Source organism: Giraffa tippelskirchi, chromosome 11 (genome assembly GCF_054371585.1).
Source record: "Giraffa tippelskirchi isolate mGirTip1 chromosome 11, T2T-mGirTip1v1.2.pri, whole genome shotgun sequence".
In the NCBI taxonomy this organism is placed as follows: domain Eukaryota; kingdom Metazoa; phylum Chordata; class Mammalia; order Artiodactyla; family Giraffidae; genus Giraffa; species Giraffa tippelskirchi.
The window spans coordinates 114,262,220-114,279,382 of record NC_137285.1 but is presented as its reverse complement, the minus strand read 5'-3'; the positions used below and the strand labels follow the sequence as shown (position 1 = coordinate 114,279,382).

The 17,163-nt window shown below is 43.9% G+C and overlaps 1 protein-coding gene across 12 annotated transcripts in view; it reads left to right on the top strand.

Moving 5' to 3' along the window:
- TEAD1 (TEA domain transcription factor 1) overlaps positions 1 to 17,163 on the top strand; it is a 267,595-nt gene that overhangs the window by 183,193 nt on the left and 67,239 nt on the right. For 6 of the 12 annotated variants that reach the window (XM_081543108.1, XM_081543105.1, XM_081543109.1 and 3 more), the window contains 2 exons: positions 6,035 to 6,099; positions 8,628 to 8,690. In XM_081543108.1, the coding sequence (XP_081399234.1) occupies positions 6,035 to 6,099; positions 8,628 to 8,690 (128 nt within the window). Of the gene's footprint in view, positions 1 to 6,034; positions 6,100 to 8,475; positions 8,548 to 8,627; positions 8,691 to 17,163 lie in introns of all 12 variants that reach the window. The other 6 variants (XM_081543102.1, XM_081543101.1, XM_081543103.1 and 3 more) reach the window with 2 other exon arrangements.

Sequence of the window (17,163 nt, the reverse complement as noted above, 5' to 3'; positions counted from 1 at the left end):
GTTCCATTTATTGCTTCTTTCTTTGTGGCTCCCTGACTCCATTCAATTACAAAGTGGCTCTTACACTGTTAAAGCCGAGTGTCTCTGGGCTACAATTTCTAGCCACAGACCCTGCATTTGCTGTGCCTCAAACATGACCTTGAGGCCACATCCCATTACACACAAGCCCACAACAACGTTAACCGGCTTTCTCTCTGGGTAAGACGAGCACAGCACAAGCTCCATGCCTTTCTGCTGGCATCTCTGCCTCTATTGCCCCTTTAGCAGAAAATTTCACGGCAATCTGGGAGGCTGGAGAAGCCAATGATGGCCTCACTTTTAACTGTGTTATGTTATTTAGGAGAAAGGAAAAAGGAAATAAAAACTAGATCGCAGTGCCTGGTGAGTATCACAGTATAAAGCGACAGGTCAGGCTGTATTTGTTTTTGCTGCTGCCTCTTGCCTGTGGGAAAAGCAAGGGCGACTGCAGCTGCAGCGTCTCAGATTTAAAGCTGTGATACAGTGTGCATTTCTAAAGGACATTGTGCTACAGAGGAGCTGTAGTACAATGACACCTAGTGGTGAAGTGTGACATTGCCACTCAGCTCTATAAGCTATTACAGGTATTCACAGAGAAGGGCTTCCCTGGCAGATCACCAGTAAAGAATCTGCCTGCATTGCAGGAGAGCCGGGAAGATCCCCTGAAGGAGGGCATGGCAACCTACTCTAGTACTCTTGCCTAGAGAATCCCGTGGACAGAGGAGCCTGGCAGGCTGCTGTCCATAGGGTAGCACAGGGTTGGACATGCCTGAAGCGAGTAAGCAGCCGCAGCATCAAGAAGAATGAAGGAAATGAGTCGTGGATACTGTGAATGTAGAATCTAGAGATTTCTGGGCTCAGAAAGACAGAGTGTGTGGTGGTCAGAGGGGGGCCTGAGGATCAGCATGCCTGGTTTTTAAGCCACAGTTTCCTCTGTATATTTTTTAAATGCTGCTTCCTCTGTCTAAAAAGATCTTCGGCCTACCCCCTTCATTCTGCCTGTCAAAATCAGGCTTATCACTCTAGTTAATGATAATGCACACTGAAGGATATAGGGAGGCTATCATGCCTGCCTTTTATTTTGAAACACAGCAACAACAGAAAACAGTAAGTTGGCTCAGTGGATGGATAGAGGAATGGACAGGTGGAGTGACATGTTATAAAGCAAATGTAGAAAAAGTGAATGGTAGGGTCTGAGTCGTGGGTGTATATAGTGTTCACTGTGAAACTGTCTCTGTGGAAGACTTCTGTATGTTGGAAATTTTTCGTAATAAAATGTTGGAGGAAAGGGCTTCCCTGGTGGCTCAGACAGTAAGGAATCTGCCTGTAATGCAGGAGACTGGGGTTTGATCCCTGGGTCAGGAAGATCTCCTGGAAAAGGGAATGGCTTACCCACTCCAGTATTCTTGCCTGGATAATTCCATGGACAGAGGTGCCTGGGGGGTTATACAGTCAATGGGGTGCTGGAGAAAGTATACTCTGTCTTTAAAAGCTAGCTTCTATTCCAGAACTCTAGGAAAGGCTTTCTAGATTGATGGAATTATTTATGACTGATGACCCACATATGTTGCTAGAGCCACTGTCAGTGGCTGTCTGACTGGTAGAGCTGATCTCCTCGATCTTAGCCTATGTTTTGGACAGTGAACTCCTTGTGAACAGCAGACTAGGCTGTCTTTAAATATCGGATACATCAGACAGGCATCATGTAAGGCACAAAGGAGAGACGGTTCCCACATGACTGGAGGAAGAGTTTAGGAATATCATGATAAAAGTTAACTTTGTTGAAAGTCAGTTTTGTCATTGGATTTCTTGGACTTAAGGTTTATTGGATCAAATACCACTGTGTGCATTTGTGTGCTTGTGTTCAGCCATGTCCGGCTCTTTGTAACCGCATGGACTGTAGCCCACCAGGCTCCTCTTTCTGTGGAATTTTCCAGGCAAGAATACTGGAGTCAGTTGCCACGTCCTACTCCATGGTTGTGTGTATACGTGTGTGTTTTTTTGGAAGTGAGAGAAAAATGAAGGTTAACATTTGTGTGTGTGTGTGTGTGTGTGTGTGTGTGTGTGTGTGCGCGCTCAGTGTCACTCTTTGTGACCCCATCATGGACTACAGTCCATGGAATTTTCCAAGCAAGAATACTGGAGCAGGTTGCAATTTCCTACTCCTGGGGATCTTCCCGACTGAGGTAGATCGAGGGTTCGAGCCTGTTTCTCTTGGGTCTCCTGCACTGCGTGCACATTTTTCACCACTGCACCACCTGGGAATCCCTTCTGTACCTTAGTACCATGAGTCAAATCTAGAGCTTTGAACTGTGTGGATCCACACCATTTGGAGGGTCATGCTCTAGAAATATAAATAGGGCTCAGAATGTCCTATGAAGGTTGCTAACAAGAATTCATTCAGAACCAGGCACCAGAAAGAGACTCCAAAATCATTTGGAATGACATACTTGTTTCCTTAAAGAGTAAGCATATTATAATTCTGGGAAGATTTAGAATATAAAATTTTTAATATAATCAATACCATAGTGTTTATATTTTTATTTTAAGGATTTGTGCATATGAGTTCTTCAGTATGCATATTTAAAATAATTTGGCTCACATAACAAGTTAGTCTGTATTTCCAAATTAAAATGTGCAATGAAGTAATCGACTTAGACTTGATTTTGGGAAGGGTTGAAGTCTTAACTAGATTTGTAAGCAATGTTGGCACACTCAAGAGAATTTATTAGGTTTCTAAGAGTTTTTTGAGGGAAGGTTTTGTAAGTTAAATCAAACAATTCTAATATTTTAAAAAATTAAATTAATTATAGATTAAGTACATAGTTTAAATGTTTGAAGGAGTTTAACTAGGTTTGTAAAATGGACCAAACATCAATCCAGGGGCCCTTTGAAAGTGGTTATAGAAATTATAGGATATGTAAGTCGAATTGAAAACATAAAGATAAACTAGGGCATTTTTAAAAAATAAACAGATGAAATAAACATTTTAAAGTCAATTAAACCTGACTAATGTTTCTCTGCACAAAACCACCCTTACCATCATTTAAAAAAAAAACTCACATAAAATAAAGTGACTAACGCTGCGCTTTGAGTTCACGGTAGATGCTTGGTATTAGTGGAATTTGAATTTATAATTTGAATCAACAATATTCCTTTTGGTGAGGCAAGAAGAAACACATAGCAACCTCAAGTTAATTACTCTTCTTGGCTTGAAACATAGTTTGAAAGAACATAGAATTTTGAAAGGGGATCTTGCTCATGTAAAGAACAGGGACATGAGAGTCATGACAGACTTTCCATGATATGATGTAGTGTCATGCTCAGCACGTAGTAGATGCTCACTGAGGGCCTCTTGTAGGAGTAGTGATTTTTAGAAGCACTTTAATAAAAGTATGAGTTGACATTGTTTATGCCACTGCGTAAACCACAGAGTGTACAGTCAAACGTGGCTATCCTGGATACTAATCTCATCCATTCAACCAAATGCCATAAGAAATTAAAAACTGGAGATATAAGTTATAGGCCACTTGGATCAAGCTATTCTATCTGCTTTCAGAGAAAATAAGCAAGTCTGGGGCCAGGAGGCGTTTTTGCCATCTGGACAAGGTTCAGATGAAATTGCATGTAATTCAGAGCCCTAGATTTATTTCATCCCAGCCACTCAGCCCTGAACAGGGTGCACAGTGAGGCCCCGAGCTGGAGGATGCTTGGCCCCTCTGCAGACATTGTCATTTAGGTCTGACTTCTGGTAATTAGGCACTCCTAGCTGGGCTCTGCTGTCAGCCAGCCTTTGAGACAAATTGCAAAATCCGTACAACCATCTGAGAGATGGAGAAGTAGACCCAATGACACTACAGGGGATATTGGTAGTTCTCAAAAGTTGAAAGAGAATGCTTTGAGAGGCAATCCTCAGAACTGAATTTAAAGGTCCTTTTCCTGTGGTTAAAGAGTAAGTTCAGTCAGTCACAGAATCAGGATTGACGACTCAAAGGTGGAAATGATAGGCTTCATCTAACAAAATGAACTGCAGTAGAAATAAATGTAATGTTTTGTATTTGGATCTGAAAATCCCAACTATGCATGAAAAGACTGGGAACAGGGGTAGGGATATATCTGAGAAGTGGCCGATATGAAAAAGACCTTGGAATTAATTGACTTTAGTTGACAGTTTATTGTAGTATCCCCCCAAATCTAGTGCGGTGCTGGGCTGCATCAACAAAGATGGAGTATTTAGGACCAGGCAGGTGACTGTAGTTCTGGGCTCCAGGCTGTGAAGGAAGGAAGGAAGGGAAGTCGCTCAGTCGTGTCCGACTCTTTGTGACCCCATGGACTGTAGCCTACCAGGCTCCTCCGTCCATGAGATTCTCCAGGCAAGAATACTGGAGTGGTTAGCCATTTCCTTCTCCAGGGGATCTTCCCAACCCAGGGATCGAACCCAGGTCTCCCGCATTGGAGGCAGACGCTTTAACCTCTGAGCCACCAGGGAAGGCTGTGAAAGGAAAGGACAAAGGATGGTCACAGGATGGAGGTGGGAGTGTTCCAAAGTTTGCCACAGATAACAAAGGAACAGGAAAAGTTTAGCTTGGATAAAGCGCTGCTGGAGGACCTTAAAGCTGTCAGAAATTTCTGTGCATTAGGAACTAACCTTCTTGTTAAGAGAAGCAAAAGAATCAGGGCAGGGTGGGGGTGGTGAAAGTTATAGAAAACCTCAAATAAGGAGGGTCTTTTTATCTTTCAATATGTTTTAAGGTAGAATGGGGGTTTTTCCTCCATTCTAGAAGTGCTGGCTTATGTAAGGACTCAGTCTTTTAGGGGTGGGAAAGGGTGGCTCAGAAGTACTTTGCAGCCCCAAGATTCCACAATTCCTTTGCCTTCCAGCAGTGACTGTGTTCTGCACACTCCTAACACAGACAGGTGGAGAACAGAGTCATAATTATAGGAATATTCTAGGCAGCAATGGGAGAGATTTTTGAGTTATTAGGCAAGGTTCCCATCAAGACACTCTCACTAGAGCATTCGGTTCTTTTCTTTGCTGGGGAGGTCTGAGGCATGCAGTTCTTCCCTTTCACCAGAGGCTGTGTTAGTGTCTCATTTTTTCTTTCTGTACACCCAGCAGTGTGCTATGTGCTGGGGAGAACTTGGGAACAAGACAAAAACTCTTGCTGTCTTCAGCTAATGCAGTATGTGGAGAGTGAGACAATACACACAAACTAGACCACTAGCTATACTGTTAGGCTTAAAGTGACAGTTTGGACCTGTGTGTCCTGTATGAGTGCATTTTTATTTCACGTAGTATTAGTAATACATTTCCCCACTTGGCTTTGGGGATTTATTTTCCCATTTATGTTATAGTTCAGGTCATCTGTTTGAGATTTCTCAGTGTCTTGGTGCAATAGGGACAGGAGGCATTTGTTTATACTTTAAGGTACTTTCCCCCAAAAGTTATGAAGGATGGAAAAGAGTGAGTCATTTTTTCCCCTCAACTGACAGCTCTGTGTATAGTTTATTACTGATTCAGTGACTACCCTTGGGGGCTATCTGCCTTCATACTGTAACTTCTTTTCCTTGTGTTTCTGTGGTCACAGCAGTTCATCCTCTCACGGCTATAATGACACTAACTGGAGTTAACTGAGTAGAAACCTGGGTGAGAAGGAATGGATATGAAAAATAAAACCAGAACGGAAGCTGGTCTGTGTGCTTCCACACTAATCCTTGTATTTGTTTATACAAGTGACCATCCGTTTAGGGACAAGCATGCAAACAAACAAAAGGCACATTTTAATTGCTGATTGTAGTTCATGATTAAAGTCCCTTCTTCCTAATTTCCCTTTGTAAATATTTTCTGCAAAAATTATACTTTTAATTTTTCTAGCATTAATAAACTTACAGATACAACTTGAAAATTCTTGATTCTGAATTCTAGTCATAGCATTCAGAGGCTTTTTACACCTCACCCCTGCCCCACTCACACACCAAAGTAACCTACTTTATTGTAAATTCTTCTTTCTTTCAGGTAGGAATGAATTGATAGCCAGATACATCAAACTCAGGACAGGGAAGACGAGGACCAGAAAACAGGTAAAATAACCGACCTGGAAGTTGTGCATGTAAGCGAATGGCCCACGGAGGCATTTTGGCTGCAGTGGCTGTCTGTGCTTTGGCTCCTAGGAGCCCCCACCCGGAGTTCCCTGTAAGGACGTCAGTGTTGTAGGTGTTTGAAATTGGCTTCGTTTTTACTGTTCCTCATTTCAGTGACCTTTTATTCCATGGTCTCTGGAGTTCCTTCTATACACATATGGAAAAGTTTCACTGCTAAGGACAGTGTATGAACTGCTCCTGTACTCTAAATCTTCAATTTTCTTTCCCAAACTGTGCATCTGCAAACATTGTAAAAGCTGCAGGTGCAGATACACTTTGCAAGTCATGAAATTTTGAGATTTTGCGCATTGTAAAATCCTGGAACAATTACATATTAGTCATCATTTCACTGCAAAAGTAACACTAGCAGCCGTGAGCATTGGCCAGAACATGAGACTGAATGATGTGCGTCCAGGGAACTGTTGCTCCTTAAGCTATGGCTTTTTGTCAGTAGCTGCTGTGACTGAAATGAAGTTACAACTTAAATACCTTTGTGCAGCGCTGGGTCAGGAATTTTCCTCTGCCCTCCCATCAGGGCTGTGGTGCTCTTCACTCCTTGTGATGTAAAGCAGCCTAAACCTCTGACCCAGTTCAGAACTGGAATGGATGAGAAATTAACCTTTAATGAAAAGCAGGAAAAGAAAGAAATGAAAAAGGGGGAGGGAAATCAAACCAACCTCATGGGTGAGTTCTTAACAAGAAAAAAAAAGAAATATATATTTATAATATGTGTTTCAATGTTGACTATGCTGTCTGATTCAGCATTAATTTTAAAAACTTATAATCAACCCAAAAGGCGAGCTCAGTTGTGCGCTTGTGAAACCCTGAGCAGCAGATTCCAGTCCTCTGCTTGGGTGATGAGTTGTTTCTCTGAGCGTTTATGACGGGGAGAGCTTTCCCCAGGAATGCCCTGGTGCCCCCGCTGGGAGCCCACTGCTGAGTCAGCACAGAGGCAGGTGGCCTCCCGCCAGTGCTCAGAGGCAGGGCATTGTCTGTTCAGTGGACGTCTCCCCCTCTGTGGCCCACAGCAAGCCAGTGGATCACATCAAAACAAAATTCGGGTGAAAGCAGGAGCCGGATGGAGAGGTGAAGAGGATGGGGGGGGTTCCTGCTTCTCTGTGCTTTAAAAAAAAAAAAGCAAAGGCAAATAGAAAGAAAAAATTGATAATTGATACTGGAAAACAAAGTTAGAGATAAACGGATCAATTATTATCATAAAACCTGTTTTTAAGGTCGCTAGAGTGTTTGAAATCAAGTAATGGCCTCAAAGTCCTCTGAGCTTCTAGATGGAAGCTTCTAAATTTCTGAAACAGGCAAATCTAATTCCCGACATACTGAAAGTCCTGGACCTGGGCTGTCTGCTGATCTGTGAGCTCTGGTCATGTGGCCAACCCCTTCTGTGAGGGGAGGCTACTAAATTTAACCAAGTCCTGCTGAAAGAGATGCAAATTTGTTTACCCAGTGGAATCATTGTGTTTCAGAAGCCCGGCTTGGCTCAGTTTCCACACCCCGGCATCCTGGGGATGTTTTTAGGCAGCAGTTGGTGATACCTCTCCAATGTGAATTTGTTGTTCAGCAAATCCGTGTGGTTTTTCAACCCAGATTTTTAACAGGATGGCTGGCTGGCTGTATTCACACTTTTCGCTTTGTAATAATATGCAAATCCACTTGGCGCCCAGTCAATACCCAAAAGAGTGGAAGGATTAAAGATATTTATAAGGGCAAAAAAAAAAAAAAAAAGCTCTGCTAACTGGGTCTTTCCATTTCTCTTTGAGATCTAATTTACATGTCAGTATTATTTTAACATTTGCTACAGAATCCAGAGCTCTTAATGAGATCAGAATACAACCGACAGCTTCAGCTTTTTGATTCTGCGGAATGTGCTAATTTATGGATAGTCTCTTCTAAATTGAGAAAAAGGGATTTTCCCTCCTGATACTGAGAAGCTATAAATATTTTCATTTACCTCTACCCCCACCTTTTAAATTTTGTAAAGAAAACAACCCCACTCTCCCCCTCTCATCCCATGGCCCGCAATTTCTCCTGGGTGAGAAAACTAATATTAGCTTCAACTTTCATCCTGAATCCAGTCACTGCAGTGATGACCCAGTCTGAAAAGCTTAGAGCGGCGCTGGGGGCTTGGTGTCTGGCTGGGACTGTGTATTCCTAACTGCAGAGCTTTGTTGAGATGCAAATAACCTCCCCCCCACCCCCCACCCCGAAACCCTCCCAAAGAGTAGCGATTTTATATTTGATTTCCTTTTTTTGTTTTGTTTTGTTTTGTTTTGTTTCCCCTCATAAACCCGAACAATGTAGGTGTCTAGTCATATACAGGTCTTAGCAAGAAAGAAAGTTCGAGAAATTCAAGCCGCCATTAAGGTACGTCTGGCTTGCCCAGTTGTAGGGGGCTTTTCATCTCCATGGTTACAGGCTTTTCCTTTGTTTTCCTCCCTTCCCCTACCCTGCAGGTGTCTAGTCACATTCAGGTTCTTGCCAGAAGGAAATCTCGTGATTTTCATTCCAAGCTAAAGGTATGCGCTTTCCTGCTTTTTGGCTTGTGGTTGCTGTGCATCTCACTTCCTGTTTTCCATGGTGACTGGTGAATGCCTGGTGCTGGGATTCTGGTAACCTAGTTTCCTCGCATGTGAGAGCTGTTTACATTTCTTTGTGTCTAATCTCTCTGTTTCTGTACTAGCCTCACATTAAGCTCAGAGTGTGTGGTGTGTGTGTGCGCGTACGTGTGTGTGTGTGTGTCCCCCTAATAACAATGCAAATGCAGCAGAGAGCTAGTCTTGTTAACTTTTCAGCACAGAAACGTTTTTTTTTTTTTTAGTCTTCAAATACCTACCAAGAAGCCCTGAGCTAAGAGAGGCAAAAAAAGTCCAAGAGATGCAAAGTTGGTGTAGAAATTATAAATGAATCATTTCCAAGAAATCATCATGAAATTACTTTATGAAATATTTAGAAATTATTTTAAATTTGTGCTTTTGATGTATTTTCAATACTTATGAAAAATGCATCTTCTTCATGGAATTTTTTTATGTCTTCTTCCAACAGAGAATATTTTCTGCCAGATTTCTTCCACATTTCTTAATAATATTTTTTAAGTGTGTGTGGCTTTGTTAATTAAAATAGAATTTGGAGGTGAGGCCTCAAAAAACAAAAGATGGATCTTAGAGATGAGAAAGCTTTTGATCAAATCCATGTTTGCAATTCTGTTTATACTTGAATTTAATTTTTTTTGTACATGGCCTCATTTCCTAGTCTTTTAAAATATATTTCATAGCAAAAACAGAGGCATGGACAGTTTTAAAATGCAAGTCTCCCTGTTTTCTCCCTTTCCAAAGTTTGCAGTAAAGCATACATGACTCTTCCTCCCCACCCCCAATGTCCTATTTTAAAAATGCAAAGGGATTATAGTTTGTATGGAGGAGCTTTATAGTAAAAATGAATCCATAATCCATATTGTTGTCTTTCTACCATGCCTGTTCTTGGTTCTCTTTTGATTTTTTTCCCCATATATTAAGTAAATTTGTATGTTTGTTCTAAACTAAAGAACAAAGTATAATTTCACAGCCCTAAGTGGTGAACGCCAGGACTCTTCCCAAAGTCCTCCAACTTTTTAAATGCAAACAAGGCTGGCTGTGGAATAGGACTAGTGGCCAGGAAGGCGCATTTGGTGTGCCCTCTGCAGTGGGCAGCATGCTGGCTCGCTCGCACGTGTGGCTGATGGTGGCTGGCTTTTAGCTGCACTGGCTGAGCAGTTGGAAGACTAAAATAACTTTATAGCTCCTGCTTTTTAACCAAGGTGCAGTCCTTTCTATGTGGATGTAACTACTCCAGTGTTTGCTCAAGTTCTCACTCTGTTTCTAGTTTCCCTAATGGACTAATGACGTACAAAGAAGTTTACAGACATCAACTTTGTGTTTCCATCTGCAATGTTATAAATTGCTCTATTTCTGCACTGTATGGTTCCTGTATGCTCACCAGGGCACACGACCCTAGACCGAAAGCCCTGTAAATGGTGGATAAAGCTCTCCCGGTCAGAGGGGATCCCTATGGGATTCCACAAGCACTCTTTTTTCTCTCCTGGGGACTTTACAAATCTTCCTCAATGGAAACAGTTTTGCTGTTACCTTATGCATATACATACATACCAACACACAGTTGTATTTGTGTTTGTTCTTTAAAAAAACAAAAAAAAATGACCTCTCCCCACTTTTGGCCAGCACTGGACCATTTCCTCTGGAGCAGGCACAAGGGGGAGGCAGAAACAGAAGCAGTGGGGGTAGCAAGGCGCTCGGCATTTCAGCTCCAAGAACCACCTCCATCTTCTTACAGTTCCTCTCCTTCCTGCCTACCTCATTATTCTGGGAAAAATGGAGGCCTTTGTTCTTCCCATCAGCTAATACCAGTTGAGTGTTCCAGGCATGGCGCTCATCATGGTGGGCAGCTAACAACCAATCCTCTATTCACAGAGCTGGCCCTGGAAATGGGAATGTGAAATACAGGGCACTGTAGGGTAAGTGTTAGCAGAGAGAGCCAAAGTGAAACGTGCAGGGAATCCCAGGGACAAGTTGCATGGACCATGTCTGCTGAGTCTGGGGATGAAAGAAGGAGTTAGTGCAGTGCAAAGCCTCGTGTGTTCTCTTGCGTTAGCTCACTGCAAAGTGAGTTCCGTTCTTCAGATTTTGAGCAATACTATTGAGGAAACCAGGTCTCCAAAGGTTCAGTTAACTCACCAAAAGCCACCCAATGTAGGAATTGGCCAAGTCACAGTTTGAACTCAGATCTTTCTGAATTCTAAGCCACTGTTCTTTCAGACAGGGTTTCATCCAGCAGAGGCTGAAGTGGTTTTTAAGCAACAGGCTTCATGTCAGTGTATGGGATAGACAACCTGTCACCACCCCTAATGCCCCTTGGAGCTGGGCAGACAGCCCCTGCTTCCCATAATCCCTCGGCCTCCATATTTAGATGTAAGATGATTTTTAAACTTTGAGCTGTTGGTGAAAACAGTTTGGGCTTAATCTGGTATTGATGCTGTGCTAATAATCAGTAAGGCAGGGGCGAGATGCGTTCCTTGCTACAGAGCCGCTGCATCCCCACTTGGAGTCAGGACGGCTGAGGAGAATAAGACTCCTGTCACCTGCCTGCCTTGATGCTGCTGCCTTCACCTCCCACGGGCATTTTATGCTAAAGATGCTCTCCTTCACCTCCCTAACCAGCCCTTCCCGGGAATTGGGCTCAGCCCCATGAGCCTGGTAGGAGAGGTACATCTCCCCACTCGACCTGCAATTCCTTGTTCAGCTCTGGAGTCTAACAGCCACGGGAGGCAGGGATGAGCATCTGTCTTCTTGTCCTCCCAAATAAACTCACTGCTGAAGGTTGAAGTCATCCCAGTAGACAAAAAGGAGAGCTTCTGAGCAGGGGTGGGGATGGCAGGAAATATCCAGACCCAGAAGAGGGGCCTTGGTTTGTCTGAGGTGATGTGACCAGACTTCCTGGAGGAGGTGGCTGACCATCTCAGGACCTGTCCTTGCTGCGCCTGCCCAGCCAGGCCTCTCCTCATTTCTCCACATGCTCAGCAGTCAAAGGATTTCTGTTCTCTGGGGTGGACAGGCCTGTGGCCCTCCTATGAAGACAGAAATTGAGTTTCATTTCTATCTTCCCTCGGAGTTTGAAAAAGCAGTTTACTCATAGCCAGAGCCAGAGCCGGGTATGGCTTCCAGGGTGCCCTCCTGCCTGTGAGCCTGTCTTGACTTTCCTCAGAAGGGTATGGGAGAATTCTTTAGGCTAATGGTTTTCTAGCTTTTTTAAAGTAGCCAAATTCACATTTCAGATTGAAATCTTACTTGAAAATTTCAATATATGAAAATGTAAAAGCTGTTTTAATTAAAACTCTCACTCTCTCATCCTTAGCAGCAGCCTCTTTGGCTGGTTCTGTTGAATAAAGTTTGAAAACCCACTGCTTTAGACAGAAGGTAAAGGAAAGGGCCATCCCTTTCAGCCGTTCCTCTGGCTTTCTTTATACCAGACAGCTTGGGGATCCCACTGAAAGCCCACATCTTCTGAGTCCCATAGCCTATTCTGCCATATTCTTCTGAAGGAAACAGTCTGGAGAGAGAGTGGCTATTCTCATATCACAGTCATAGATAAGTCATTCTAGCTACAGAAGTTACACTCCTGGAAATCTGTTAGGATGAGTTTCAGAGATTGGCTTTAGGCTTTTGCTAAGTGTGGTGTTTCTCAAAGTGCTTGTTTATGAGCCAGATCACCCCCAAAATGTGTGGACTTTAATTTTTGCTTTAAAAAAAATGGTTTTAGTAAAAGTTTAAGATTTCCATGTAGATTTGAACTTTAAAAGCACAGAAATGATTACTTAGTGCAGTCCAGTAACCGTTCCATTGAGAACCTATGTGTTCTAGACCCTTTAGTTGGGCCTGAAAAGTTGAATAAGCAGAGTCTCTGTTCCCGAAGAACATTTGTCTTTTCTGTTATTTTTGGCCACATTTGGGGAAAATACAAGATTCCCAGTAGATTGTCTCCAGCTAGGGGACTCTACAGTAGATATTTAACAGAGTGGTGCAAAGTTCGAGCAGTGAAAGAATGATTAATTCTGAGTGTGGGAGAATTAAAGAAAGCCCCATGGAGGAGGTGCCCTTAGAACTGTGCTTGGAGGAAGGCAGAGACTTCCCACAGAGAATGGGGGCTGGGAAACCATGAAGAACAGCATCTAGCTGGAGGCGAGGAATGAGACAGGAGGAGTGAGGTTCATGTCGGGAGCCTGGGGAGCCTGCAGGGGTCATTCACAGTCCTGCTGTGGAAAAGATCCCTCCAGCCATTTTCGGAGGACAGCTAGGAGGGAGGCAAAGCTGACGGCAGGGAGGCTGATTCAGGGGCTGCTGTAGGAGGGAGGGAGGGAGTTGTGGGCCTGCACCAGGAGCTGACCAAGCGCCGCAGGGGCCCCGCTCTCAGCACTTAGCCGTCCTTATTGTCATCACTGGCTGGTCCCCACTTCAGTCCTGTCCGACTGCTGTGTCCTCTTTCTCACTCATTGTTTTCTAAACAGCAAATTATGTTTAAAAGTTCTATTCTTATTAAGTCTGGAAAGTGTACATGGCAGCTTTTCAATAGCAGCATTTAAAACTTAGGCTATTAAAGGCTGGGTTCTCTTAAAGGAATGGCCATTGACTGAGAGTGTCCATCAAAATCAACTATGAAGTTTTTGTTGCTGAACAACAAATAGTTAATAAGTACAGAGAGTGACATATTAAACATTCATGTTTGCATAATCCAGAAATGATTATTTTCATTACATTTCCTTTTAAGTTTTTTTTATTTTTTTTAGCTGAAGAACATCAAGGACAAAACATTATTCTTACTTTTTCTGATTTCCTCTGCCCACTCTCCTACCTCAATTAGTCTTAGTCTACCCCCATCACCCATCAGTGTCTTTTCTTGCCACTTAACTGTTTCCCTGAGAAAGTCATAGCCAGTGAAAACTATATCTTCTCCTTTTGACTTTATCCTAAAACGGATCTAGATTTTTTTTTTTTTTACCTGTTGTCTACTGTGAACTTGTCCTAAAGCCATTGGCACCAATGTGAAACTATTCATCTACAGTTTCTCCTGGCCTGAGCCAGGATAGACTTGACCAACAGTTCAGGTTGGCCTTGGACACAGACTGCAAACCATGAGAGAGAGATGCAAGGGGCAAGAAGAACAAGGGGATAGTTGAAGAGTTCAAGGAGTGATGTGAGGAGAGCAAGAACCAGGAGAGACTGGGGCAGTAGGGGGAAGGGGTGAAGGGGTCAACAGAGTGCAGGTGAGATTTAGAAGCCCTGAGACGGGAAATGCAGGGCATTTGTAGCCAGAGTGCCAGGATATGGGACATCAAATATGTACTTGCAGTTTAGGGTTTTGTTTTTGTTTTTAATTTTCTTGACCAAAATGTCTAAAATACAAGTCAGAATGTCATAACTACTGCTCTAGAAGATAGTCAGTTCTCTTAGTGATGAGAGGACCATGCATTTGACCCCTGTCCAGACACAATCCTTCTGACCCATCAGTCTTCTGATGCTTGGTTCTAAAGTAGAAGATACAAAAAGTACAGTGAAGTCGCTCAGCCGTGTCCGACTCTTTGCGATTCCATGGACTATAGCCTATAGGGCTCCTCTGTCCATGGAGTTTTCCAGGCCAGAGTACTGAAGTGAGTTGCCATTTCCTTCTCCAGGGGATCTTCCCAACCCAGGGACTGAACCTGGGTCTCCCGCATTGCAGGCAGACGCTTTTACTGTCTGAGCTACCAGGGACGCCTCAAAGTACAAAATGGAACCATGCAATTCCAGCGTGCAGATGGCTTGTAGGTTTGGAGCACGCATCAAGCAATTCCAAGGACACCGACTCAGAGATCGCTCTTGGACCGTGTGTCACCAGCTGCATCTACAGCAATGTCACCCTCATTGGCTTCATATATTGTCTGCCATCTTCTCCCCTTCCCCCTGGTTTATCCCCTCATTGGAATCGTATTTGAGCAGTGAGAGGCAGCAGCCTGTCTGGAAAACAGTGTGGTATGATCTGAGGACCAGCCTGCAGTTGTAGAAAGGATTCTCGACTTTGAGTTATTTCACTCACCATTATTTCATCAAAAGGTCTCTAACTGTTGTTGTTTTTTTTTTAAGCTCCAGGGATTTATCATCCCAGCATGTAGAAAGACTGAAGGAAAGAAAAAAAAGAGAAAGAAAGACTGTAGAAATATTCTCCGTGCACTAAGCAGTCTTTTCTTTCCTACTCAGAGTTCCTACTAGAGTTTCCTGCTCTGAGTCTCTGTATGTTCGTTTGTCCCAAGAGCTTGTCCAGTCCCTGCCCAGGGGCCTCTTTCCATGATAGCAGCAAAGAGGCAGCCCTTGATTTGCTGGCTTCAGAGGCTTGTGTGAGCGGCAGCCCGGCTCACACACCACCACCACGCTGTGGACTGCCTTTGTCTTACCCTGAAGGTGGACCAGGCCACTTCTGTCTGGGTGTGTTTTGGTGAATGCATGACTCTGGACAGTCCTCAGAGGAAGGAAAGTCTTCATTCTGTCCTGACCTCAGCAGGAATACATCTTAAGCAGTAGACGTGTTCGTGTCAAGCTCTGGATTGTATTGAAGAAAAGCCTGTGTTTGCTGACATTGCATCATCCCAGTAGAGCAGAAAAAGGCCTGAGCTCCTCTGATTGTGTCCGGTCGCTGGTGACTAATTTACGAGCTCCATGTGCTCCCCGGGGCCATTTTCTTCATCCTCACCCTGGTGGCCTTTGTCATTTGATTTCTGAGCAGGCCGTTCTTTCCAATCTGCCATTCCTTCCAATAAGCAGAGAGCTTAAAGTTCAAATTGTTGATTTAATCCTCTTGATAAGTTCAAGAACTTTGCTAGGGCTCTGCTGCAGCCACATGGCTGAATCCTGGCCTAGTCACCACTGATTCCGTCCAGGAATGGGCCTGCCCGCCGGGAAGACACACTTCCCTCCATCCCACAGTGTTCCCTGTGGCCCTCTGAGCCGCTTTGCTCCTTCGAGCGTTGGCTGTCTGCAAAACACAGAGCAAAAGAAGCCTGAAACGACCATGTCCTTTGCCTCAGCGCCAGCACCAAGACGCTTGGTCTTGTCGAGGGATTTGGGAAATGGCACACCACCTTTCCTGGCAGCTCCCAGTCTTCGGGGAGTTCTGCTCTCATGACGCGTACCCTCTCCCCTCAACATGATCTTCATTACCTTGTTTTTCATTTGCCTTGGTTAAAACCAAGACTGGAGACAGTTAATTTCTTGTGCTTAGAGGTGATGGAATTAGACCCTCTCATCAACCATGTGATGATGCAGAACTTACAGTGTAAACTGAGGGAGTGCGTACATTTACTTCTCTATTCTATGTCAGCCCAGCCAGGTCTGATTTTCTCTTTAAGGGCAGCAGAAACAGCTTCGTTCTACATTTTTTCCCCTTCCTAGAGAAATCCCATTGTTAACTGGCCTCTGATATAGGCAGTGCCCTAGAATCACATTGAGCCCAGAGATGATGTACTCCAGACCGGGGCTTCTAAGCATTTCAGGTCTCGAGCAGATTTGAGCCTGGATGGTGGGCCATGTGGGCCCTAAAGACGTCAAGTCCACAGAGTAGCAAGTGCACACACACAGTGGCATGTGTGCTCAGAGTGCTTGATGCAATTCTCAGGGAGCTCCTGAAGGTGGCTGTTGTTGTCCGAACTTTGCATACGAGGATGCAGAGGCTTGCCATGGTGGCCAAGGGACTCACCCAGAGTCACAAGTCTGAATTTCACCCGAGGGCTATCTGTTGCCACAGACCAAGCTCTTTGCATGATGTCATGTTACCTCCTTACGGAGTCCTTGCTGGTCAAGGATGAGGGCTCATTGCCCTGGCTCAGGTTGCTTTGCGTTGTCTCTCTCAACCGAGCCCTATTTTCATTGTGTCTGTTTATTTGAATTAAATAGAGAAGATGAGTGGTGGGTGCTGGTACGTTCTGGCTTTTCAAGGGAGATTTGCCTCCCACTTCTTGCTGTTACCTCCCAGGGAAATGCGCTTAAGGTCAGAAAGGTGCCTTCTCCCCAAAACCCGGACCTGGCATTAGATGACCTAAATCCCAGGCTTCCTGGTAGAGAGGCACCAGGCACACCTAGAAATCACCTGGACCCTCATCTGCAATCCTTTATGATGCTAAGCCCCACATCACAATGAAAGGCAACACTATCGACAATTACAGAATACTAAATATAGCCCAGTACATTTAAAAAATGGACAATGGTAAAAGCCTTGAAAAATTTTTTCTTTGATGTGAATGGAGTCTTTGGCATTTGGAAATACAATAAGATGAATTAATTGCTACTCATTACATGGCAAGTCAGGAGAAGTATGAATGTGCCTTGTCTCCTCAGCGTTAGCTGTTGCCGGACCGGAATAGGCCCTTTTGTACTTACTCCTGCTTTCTCTGATAATAAGCAAATTAGAGATCAT